Consider the following 11,805-nt stretch of genomic DNA (forward strand, 5'->3'; position numbering starts at 1 on the left):
TTTTTAAAATATTAACTAACTAAAAGTTATATTTTTCGAATAATAAACAAGTCATATTAAGTAAACTTATTACATATTTAAAATTTTTTGTTCATTAAATTAACATATTTTAACGTTTGACTAAAAATAGAATATATTTAAAATGAATTAGTTTAAATATTGATCAGGTCTGTTAGAAAATAAATTTACTAAATGTGCCATATTTTCAAGTTAAACAATTTGGTAACATTTTATGTAAATTAAATATAAATACATTTTGTTACCTTTTAAAAATGATTACTATTCTAATATAATGATCAAATAAATACTAATACTAATTATTTACAATATGAATCACATAAACACAATGTTTTTCTTTGAAGTGCCTTTTTCCAAATTGTTTCTCGTCGTTCTTTGGTCGTTTTCAACAGTTATTATATCTCTTGTTAATGTTGTCAGTTTACCAAACAATTACAGTGTTCCAGCAGTGTTTGTGTTTGGAGACTCCATAGTAGATACAGGTAACAATAACTACATTAAGACCATAGCCAAATGTAATTTTCGACCATATGGTAAAGATTTTGGTGGAGGAAATCAACCAACTGGGAGGTTCAGCAATGGTTTAGTCCCTTCAGATATCATTGGTATAAACAAAAAATCATTAATATTTTACCATCGTATGCATAATATAGAATGAAAATGTTGTAATTCATTTCCTTGACAAATTTTCTTTGTTTGGCTTTTTAGCTGCAAAATTTGAAGTGAAGAAGCTTTTGCCACCGTACCTTGATCCAAATTTGAAACGTGAAGATCTCCTCACAGGTGTAAGCTTTGCATCTGGTGCTAATGGATATGATCCTCTAACTTCTAAAATAGCAGTAAATAATTGTTCCCACCTAAAACCTTACAGTATATTTTCATTCTTCTTTGCATATCTTAAACACTAACTATAATTTTCTTTCGTATGTTAGTTAGTGCTATCATTATCAGATCAACTGGACAAATTCAAGGAATACATAAAAAAGATACAGGGCATGGTCGGAGAAAACACAACAACATCACTGATATCGAAAAGCTTATACATCTTATGCACAGGAAGCAATGACATTACCCATACTTTCTTTTTGAGGCGGCTGAAATATAATATTTCAACTTACACAGACTTCATGGCTTCACAAGCTACAATGTTCTTAAAAGTAAGTACCTATTCTTTCAAATGAGCAATTTAGTTTACATTTTGTGAAGAATAATTTAGTAAAATCTGGTCCAAAAGGTCTCTAATCAGTCTGATAGTACTTGACTGTCCAATATGTTAGAAAGTTTCTATCATGTTTGGTAGATAGTCTCATAAAACTATCTATTCTCCTAGCGTCTATTGAACCATGGACCCCATGGTGATCCCGTCAAATTACTATTTAGTTCTGTTGTGAAAAGTATTGTTCACGTCTCTTCCTTGTTTGTCTTGGCTTCTTTCATGTGTGTTAGTTTATAACAAAATTTGCATTATATATAGGATCTTTTGCATCTTTAGGTAGAGTTATCCATTGAGTTGTAATTGAATGAAGGTTTTTTTTAAAGACAAACTTATAAGTTGTAATTGATGTAATTTAGTGAATTTTCGCTTGGACGTATATCAAACCATGCTAAATTTTCTGTGTGATGATCTCTTCTTTCTTGATGTTTACCTTCTCCCATCTAGTGTGTGACGTTTGCAATAGATTTATTGAGCTAATTTCTAACAAAGTGGCACGATGATCGTGAAATTCAATCACAATGACTTCTACAAAGTACGAGGTTGAGAAATTTATTTGTTATATTGATTTTGAGTTGTGGTGATTGAAGATGTGAGCTCTTCTATTTCAACAAGATTTTCTTGAAGCTTGAAAGTTGAATCCAAGCTTGATGCATCCATGGCAGAGAAAGAAAACGATGATAGAAAAGGTTTACAATGTGGTTGGTGTTGAGAAAAGTCTCGAAGGATAACACTATAAAAAAAACAAATATTACTGATGACCAAAGTTTGTCGAAAACAAAAAAAAATTTCATCGGTAATAACTTTTTTTCAATGAATTATCGGCGGATCCAGATTCTTCGATAATAATGAGTTAATAATATTTATCGATGAAATTTTATATCCGTTGGTAATTTTCAACAAAAATTTTATTAGTAAATACATGAAAAATTCGTTGGTAATTACCAACAAAAAAATTTGTCGATAAATATAGCAAAATTTCATTAATAATTATCAAAGGAAAAATCCAAAGATAAATATTGCGATCTGGTTTACCTTCTCCTCCTCTCTCCTTCTTCTTATTTCATAGATTTTTATTTTTATCAATGTCCTCTTTCATTCCTAAACCAAATAAAAAACACATCGTCATTCCAAAACCAAAACCCAATTTAGGGTACCCTAATTATTTATAAACCCTAAAATTAAGAAAAATTCCTAATTTATTTTTTGTACAACCTTCTTTTCTTCATCTCATCTAGTCAACTAATGTCAGTCATGGATTTTTCTTCTTCCTTGCAAGTTTTGAAATGCATATGTGGTCAATCCAAGATCTGTTTTGCTCCTTTATCACTCCCAAGTAGCTTCTTATGGGTTTCGTAGTCGAGGTGTTTTGCTTTAAAGCCTAAGGAATTCTAAGGGTTATACACCTTCAATATTTGGGCAACAAAATTGTCGCTCTTTTTACTAACGGATTTGCTGACAAATTTTTCTATTAATAAATAAAATGTGCATTCTGACATATTTACTGATGAGTGTTTCCTTGATAATTATCCATAGATTTACTGACGAATTTTCTATCAATAAATAAAATATGAATTATCGACAGATTTGGATTTTCTATCAGTAAATAAAATATATATTACCAATGAATTTATAGAAAAATTCGTTCGTAAAATCCTTCAGTAATAAGTTCCTTGGTAATAAAAATTTATCGAAAGATTTGTCTATTTGTAAAATTTCATCAAAAATTTTACGATTTTGTAGTGAAAAACTACAAAATTGCTATGGACCTAGCTTGAGAGCTTATACATGAGAAAGTCCTTAATGAACTGTTTATATCCAAAGAAAGAGTTGTACTCATGAGTATTGAAAAGAAAATTAGCAAACATTTAGATGATTCAAGAAGTTAATCATTGATTTGGAGAACATTAATTTGCAATGATACTTATGTTGTGTGCTCATTGTCTAAGACACTTAATCATTTCAAGAAAACCTTACTATACATAAGAAAGACTTTCTCTCTTGAAGAGGTTCATGCTGATTTGAATTCATAGGAGTTGAATGAGAATTTTAAAGCTAAGAGGTCTAGTGATAGAGATGGTCTTGTAGCCACGGGTAGACTGTTTACCAATGATAATAGAAGAGGCAGAATGAGGTCAAAGGTTAATGAAAAATGGTGTAAATACATCATTTTTTAGATGTTACCATTGCAATAAGGAAGGACACACTAAAAGGTTATGTCTAGAAAGGTAGAAGACAACGATAACCTTGACAAACTATCTAGGTTTGGCAAACGGTTTGATAGACCATCTACGTTTAGTGAAGCAACTATGGTGGAAGACATGTAAAAATCATTAAAGATCATATGGTGTCAAGCATTACTAGCGATTGTGAGTAGATAATGGACTCGGAATGTTCATTCTACATGACATATAATCGTCTTTGTTTCCAAGAGTTGATAGAACTTGAAGGGGTTTAGTTCTCTTTGACAAAAATAAATCTTGTAAGAAAAATCAAGTTGGAACCATCAAGTTTTTTCTACATTGTGGAACTAATAGAATGCTTGAAGAAATTAAGTGTGTACCTAGCTTGAAGGACTCTTGGTGAGATAAAGAATAAGGGATATGCATTTAGAGGTGATAGAGGGTGTTAGGAGAGTTAAGGGATTCATGGTAATAATGAAGGGTGTGAGCAAGAATGACTTGTATGCCTTGAAATGTATTATAATATCCAGCTTAATGTCTATGTTTGAGCAAACCGTCTTATCCAAGACTGAAATATGGCATTGAAGGTTAGGTCATGTAAGGGAAAAAAGGATTAGTATAGTTTAAGAGGCAAGGCATGTTTAGTAGTGACAAAATTTAGCAATTGAGATTTTATGAACATTGTGTCCAAGGAAAAACCTATAAAAATTGTTTTAACATAAGACAACAGAGGATGAATGAAACCCTTAATTAGGCTATACAACCCTTCATTCTTGTGAATATGTCACTCAAAAAAGACATGGATCTATCCTCAAAAGACCAAAAATGATGCATTTGAGAATTTCAAGAGTTAGAAACATCTATTGGAGAACCAAAGTGTTAAGACGGTCAAGTGATGCAAAAATGACAATGGTTGTGATATGACTATGAGGGTTTATGTTAGGAGAAAAGGAGTTAAAAATAGAACATAGGCTTTTAGGTGGTTTGTGGTTGTTAGGATGTTATAGTTTTCCTATGGGGAAGCCTATATATAGGTAGGGGTGTCTTGTAAAAGGGAGGTTGTTTTTGTAATTACGAGGAATAGACAGGATTTGTGACATCTTGTGAGAAGGGAAGCATTGTCCCTTGGCTGTATTCATACTTGTTTTGAAGTAATAAAATTATTTTCCAATTTTAAGTCTTAGGTTTTGGCGTTTTTCTAGTATAAACTGGAGTTGACAGGGTTTCTTATCACTAAGAAACCTAACAGGTCGTTAATTTTTTCCATAGCAAAACAAAATAACCTAACTGAGAGATTCAATAGGAACATTCAAGAAAAAGTTATAGGTGTATGTTGTTAAGTGATGGAGTTTCAAAAATATTTTGGGTCAATACTTCTTCTAATACTACTTAGTTGATCAATAAATGTCCCTCAATAACATTGGAGATGAAGAATTTTGAGAAAGTTTGATTAGGACGTTCTTGCAATCTTGATCACTTTAGAATCTTTAGTTGTGTTGCCTATGCTCACATGAGGCAAGAAAAATTGTCAGAGCGATACAACAGAATGGTTAGCATGTACAACAAACCAAGAGGGGGAGTGAATTGGTTTCTTATCACAAATAATACCTTTAATAATTTTATCGTAAAATATAAATTTCTTAACAATAATTTAAACAAATTAAAGAGTAAGGAAGAGAGAAAATTGCACAGGTGATTTTTATACGGGTTCGAACCACACAAATCCTACGTCCAGTTGTTAATATCAAACTAGAATTAACGCTTCACTATTACAAATCAAGAATCTGTTACAATCAAACAAAAAATACCACAAGAGATGAAACTTAGTTGCCTTGAAACCCACAAGGAATGAACACTTTTTCTGAATGTTTCACGAAGGACGAGCACCTCCTTTGAATCTTCAAAAAGGATGACAAACTTTAACTCAACAACAACAACACTCAATCATAACTCCCGTGAAAGTTCTCGCTCTACGCCAACACCTAATTCTCAAACTCAAAGCTCAAGGGTTACACAAACCTTGAAACACATTTATCAAAGCACACATCAAAACAGATAAGCTTTTCGAAATTCACGTATTTCGTATAATAGAATGAGAGTCCCATTCTAATTTATAGTGGTCATGTTTGCCACATTTAAAAAACTCAACTCTTGACCGATCTCCTCGGTCTTTCCCTTGTCCTCGGTCACGTTCACCTTGTCCTTGGCTTCCTCGTCCTCTACCTTTAGGACCTTGGCTTTGAGTAATCCGAGTTTCATTTGAGTCAAACTGTGCATGTAGTGCTTGATCGAGAAGTTCAACTTGTTCATCCCAACTCCTTCTCCTTTGTTCATGGGCTTCAATGACCTAGCAAGTTCATCTACTATGAGAACTGACAAGTCCTTCGATTCTTCGATGACACACATGATATTTTTGAAATCTTTTGTAAGGGATCTCAAAAATTTTCCCACAACCTGGCTAGATGGCATTTGTTCTCCATTCCTACCGAGTTGGTTGGCCACCTTCTCCACTCGAGTTATGTACTCGGTTATATGCTCTTTAGGCTTCATCTTCAACTATTCAAACTCTCCTTCGAGAGTTTGTACTCGGATTTGTCTAACGCGGTTGTCACCTTTATACACAACTTCCAATATCTCTCAAGCTTCCTTTGCTGATGCGGCATTCACTATTTTTTCAAATCTTGACTCATCCACTGCATTGTAGAGAAAATACAATGCTGACTCATCTCTTGCAAGTGTTTTCTGCAACATTGTCATTTGTGTCATCGTCTGATGTTCATCCTCATCAGGTTCAACGTACCTGTCTTCCACTATATCTCAAACGTCTTGAGATCTAATAACGCCTTCATGTGTAGGCACCAATTATCATAATTGGTTTTTCTCGTCAATTGTAGCACACTCGTACCATTGACAACCTTTGTCATCTCTCTCAAAAAAAATTCAAGCACTCACATTTTTCCTCACAGTGTTTGACTCTCTCCTCTCTTTTCTTTTTCTCTCAGTACTCAGAACATAAAGCTCGGATACCACTTTGTTAAAATAATCCTCATGCACAAACTCAAATAGTTTTTTTAAATTGTGTCTTAACTTCCTATTCAATACTGATGGTTTTTAATAGTCATGTAAAATGTTAAATACCAAAACCGTTTTACAAATAAAATAATAACTAGAAGCATATCTATCAACTTATCTTTTAAGCCAGATTTGCATAATAACAACTGCACCTAACAAATATCACGACTTAACCAATTATATCAACAAAAATATAATTATCTACTTAACCAAAAAGTTCTCTCAAAAATTACAAATAAATCCCTTTCATAATTTAAGTTTATTTAACGTAATCTTCACAAGGTAGTGAGTTTCTAGGAAAAAGAGTTTATCCTCATGACAAAAGATGTGAAGGAAACCTTATGGTTGAAGTATCTACCTAAGGAGTTGAAGGTGCAAGACCATACTTTCATTGTCTACAATGACAGTAGCAGTGCAATACAATTGTTCAAAAATGAAGTCTACCGTGAAAGAATTAAGTACATTGTTGTTAAGCTACATTTCTTAAAAGAGGAGATTGTATGGGGCCTATGAAAATGATGAAGGTCTCAACAGATTATAATGAATTTGATATAATTATGAAGGTTTTTACAGGCATCTAGTTCTTGCATTACTTGGATTTGATGAGCTGAATGGTGAATAAGCCTCTTAGAGTGATATATAACAACTCTTGTTCAGAAGATTAGTAAAATCTTATTCAGAAGATTCCTGTATCATTTGATAGTGCTACAATGTGTAGTGTGTTATACAACTTCTATATATCATGTTTGACAGATGGTCTTAGTAGACCTTCTAGTCTCTTAACAAATGAGTGAATGTTGACCGAGAGAAAAACTGCAAGTTGTAATATTTGTGATTCAGTGAATTCTCTCGTAAGAGTTTATTGAAGTTCCTTAACACTTCAACTAAAGCACTTTAAAATTTCTATATGTGATTCTTTGCTCTTCTTTAATTAGTGTTTACCTTCTACTGCTTAGTTTTGCAATTTCTCGATTATAGTTTTCTATTTGTGTAATAGATGCTTTGCAGTAAATTTGACCGAGCTAATTCCTAATAAAACTTGTATTACTAAAACTTATTTCATATATCTTTGCAAGATGCCATAATCTTATAATAAAAATGAATAAAATGCAGGAACTTCATGGACTTGGAGCTAGAAGAATTGGAATTCTTGGTTTGCCAAATGTAGGGTGTGTACCCTTTGAAAGAACAATCAGAGGAGGATTTAAGAGAGCGTGTTCAGATGCTGATAATCAGGCTGCGATGTTGTTCAACAACAAGCTATCATCCCAAATAGATATTCTTGGGAAAAATTTTCCTGATGCTAGACTTGTATACCTTGATGTTTACAACCCATTATCGGATATGATTCAAAACCCCTCTAAATATGGTAATCAAACACATCTACCATACTCTATCTATTATATAAACCAAAATTGAGAAAACAACCATTTTAATTCCTACAATGGTAGATGTTGTCACATAAATCCTTAAAACTAAGAAAATCTTTAAGCAAAAAAAGTCCCATGAAGTAAAATAAAGTTGTTAACCTTAATATTTTTTTATTACTTTGTCCTAAATATGTATTGATTTTATCACTTTACATATTTATTTGAATTGGTATGGTGGTTTAGGTTTTGAAGTAGCAGATAAAGGATGCTGTGGCACAGGAGATTTTGAGGTAGGCTTTTTGTGTAACCCTGTCCTGAAGATATGTTCAAACAGGTCAAGTTATATATTTTGGGACAGTTTCCATCCTACAGAGAGGGCCTTTAATATACTTTCTTCTGAGGTGTTAGACAAAAACATCAACAAATTCTTCTGAGTTTTATTTTCTTGTACTCCTACTAATAGGAATATATATAATAAAAACTGATTTCTTATTTCTATATAACTTCACTAATACTTAAGTACTTGTAACAAAAATTAAAAAGTTCTTAAAGTTGGTCACACATGCATAATTAAGATGTCATACAAAAAGATAAAGGTTAATCAATCTTCTACAATTTTACTGTGACATCAGTTACAAAGGGTAATTCTAACTCTTTGTTGTTGCTGAAAATAGATAATTGTTGTTAGTTATTGTAAAATAAAAAAGGAAAAATAAATAAACAAAATTGTTTAATGGTGTGTTTGGATTAGGTAAATTCAAAGAATAATTTATTTGACAAATTTGAAATATTTTTAAATAAAACGAGTTGTTCAGACGAAAAAATTAAAAAAAAATATTGGTTTAACTAAGTTTTAAGTGTTGATAAATTTGAGAATTTTCAATTCAGTCCTAATTTAAATTTTGTGATATGTTGAGTCCTAAAAGTTTTAAAAAATTTAATTTGAGTTTCTATGTTACCTTTTTCTATTAATTAGGTAATTTGATTATTATCTTATCCTGTCACATTGTTTAAATGTTACATTTTTATCGTGTTGCAAGAGACCGTGATAATGAGTATCTTCTCGAGGACGTATTGTATTCAATAGAAATTACTTTCTAAATTATAAAATTATGAATTTATAATTATGTAATGTTATAATTCTATAATTTTATAACTTTATAACTCTATAAGTCTATTTTTCGAAAATTATACAAATCTATAATTCTATAATTTTGGAATTCTATAATTATGTAATTCTATAATTTTGTAATTATGTAATTCTACAAATTTTATAATTAGAATTATTTATTCTTGTCCTCATGGTCTAACAAAAATATTATGTGTTAACATTTTAGAAAGGTGACAAACTAGTTACAAGCTACACACATAATTAACACAAAAATATAACGACAAGAAATCAATTAAAAACATTTAATTTTTTAACAGACTCAATTCAAAATTCTCAAGTTTATCCATAATTAACTAAAATAATAGAATTTAAAATTTATTAAAAAAATTAAAACTTCACAACTATTATGTGTCTCTTTATTCACATTATACACACTAGTGAAATGAAAAAAAAAATGAAGACAAAAAAACAAGGAATCCTCTTTATATAATAATATAGATAGTATAGATATTGAAAAAAATTGTTAAATATTATTTGAATATTTAAAATAGACTAATATTATTTTTTGTAAATTTTAATTTAAAAATACATATTTTTGAAATAAAATTTATCTTAAAATAAGAGAAAAATAATATATAAGCGATATATTGTCTTATACTAATAAAAACATAATTAATTTACTATTAGACATATTATTTTATACTAATAAAAACATAATTAATTTACTATGAGAATCCTTTAATAATGTTTATTTATAATTTATACCTAAAAAAAGCTATAAATATATGTCATGATAGAAAGTATAATCATATACTATAATCATTTTTAATCACAAATACTTACCTTCAAAATCATTATCTTTATCACTTCATCAAATTTGTTTTTGTCACTGTATATCTTCTACGGGGTTCATCACTTTTGAAGGAGTTCTCTCAATCCATATGGAGATCATCTTTTATTAAGAGAGTTTCCTTAATCCATTCTCCATCAATGAGTATCCAAATATGTGTCTATTCGGTAAATCCGAGCATAAGCGTCTGAATATGTGACTACTCGGTAAATCCGAGCATGAATGTCTAAATATGTGACTACTCGATAAATTTTTAGCATGAATGTCCAAATATGTGACTACTTAGTAAATATAAACATGAGCATCCGAATATGTGATTATATAAGAGTCTAGAAATGTTATCAACTTGAGAAAATCCAAGTATAAATTAAGCATCCAAAAATGTGTCAATATAAGAGTTTGAAAATGTGACCAACTCAAGAAAATTCGAGTATGAATTACACGTCCAAAAATATTAATATATAAATCTAAAAACATTTCCAACTCGAGAAAATCCAAATATAATTAAACATAAAAAAAAATGTGACGATATAAGCGTCTGAAAATCGTAAACCCGAGTACAACGGGAATATGAACTGAAAATAGGATACAAACTAGTTCATTTAATAACTTCGTCAACTTACAATCATTATACACATTTACAATATTATATCTTTTTACAAATCCAAAAATATTAAAAAAAAACTAAAAATTCGAGTATAAGATCCATATAATATATTAATTACCTTAAAATAAAGAAAAAATAATATATAAGAGATATGTGATATTATACGTACTAAAAATAGAATTTATTTACAATAATAAAATTATTAATAATATTTATCTATTATTCTTAAGTATAAAAAGACTATAAATATATATCATTACATAAAGTATAATCATCTCATAATCACTTTCATAGCAAATATTCTAAAATCTCTTCACTCACAAATAGTCATCCTAAAATCTCTTCACTCACAAATAGTTATCCTAAAATCTCTAAAGCGTCTGAAAATGTTTTAGGGAGTTCCTCCTTACACCACCCCAACTTCTTCCTCCACCACCCCAATTCCACAATTGTCCCTCAATGAAAAGGTAACAAACATGGTTGAAAGATATATGAAAAGCTCGAAACGGATTTCCATATCCGTTAATCCTTCAACGGATATCGAGTGACAAATATCAACTTCCGTGGACCTCCCATTTTTGTAGACCCCTTCAACATTTTTCTTTTATTTTTATATCAAAGTAATTTTTCCATTGGCTTCAACGGATATCCCGTGCCTCCAACGTTTTCCCTCTTAGTTTTTTCATGCACACATACACCTTGTATTACCAACATTACAAAGCACATACAATAGAGCAAACATATGAGCGTTGTACAGAGCAAAGAGGGGTGAGCGTTATACAGAGCAGAGAGAGGGGTGTTTGCTCAGTGGCTTGATGACCATGATGCAACCAGCAGCTAAAGAAGGAGATACCTTAATATAAAACATGGTATTGGGAAAATTCCAAGGAGTTATGTGTCCACAACACCAACTGGTTCCAGTAATGTGTATTCATGAAACTCTCTAGACATTTTCAAGACCTCTCCATGAATCTTATCGGCAGCACCTGCATAGTAACGTAAGTGTTTGTTGTTGCTGGAACTTCCAAATTCTTACACATATGATATAACTTCCCTGTGTCAACGACATCCACTGTTGCAAGTTCTTCTACATCAATTAGTTCCGCCCATTTCATCAATATTTTAGCTTTATCATAGTGACAATGGAAGCAATGGAGGAAACTCAATGATAATGGAAGCAATTTAGGGAAAAGGAAATAAAAAATTAAAGAGGAAGAGAAGGAGAGCAGGAAGAGAGGAAAGAGAGAAACGAGTGGTTGAGTGGGGCAAACAAAAATGATTGTAAAAAAATAAAAGAAGGGGAGGAAAGGATGAAGAAAGGGAAAAAGAGAAATGAATACTTCTCTGGAGTTAGATGCGGCGCTGAAAAGAGAGAGTGAAT

The 11,805-nt window shown here is 30.9% G+C and overlaps 1 protein-coding gene across 1 annotated transcript; it reads left to right on the top strand.

Annotated features, from left to right (window-relative positions):
- Positions 1 to 346: 346 nt before the first annotated feature.
- LOC124826434 (GDSL esterase/lipase At5g42170-like) lies at positions 347 to 8,359 on the top strand. Its single transcript, XM_047299260.2, has 5 exons — positions 347 to 623; positions 727 to 857; positions 951 to 1,175; positions 7,600 to 7,855; positions 8,100 to 8,359. The coding sequence occupies exons 1-5, from the start codon at positions 347 to 349 to the stop codon at positions 8,288 to 8,290; spliced, it is 1,080 nt and encodes a 359-aa protein (XP_047155216.1). The 3' UTR covers positions 8,291 to 8,359.
- Positions 8,360 to 11,805: the final 3,446 nt, after the last annotated feature.

Source organism: Vigna umbellata, chromosome 6 (assembly GCF_029865625.1).
Source record: "Vigna umbellata cultivar VRB3 chromosome 6, Vumbellata_1.0, whole genome shotgun sequence".
Classification (NCBI taxonomy): Eukaryota; Viridiplantae; Streptophyta; class Magnoliopsida; order Fabales; family Fabaceae; genus Vigna; species Vigna umbellata.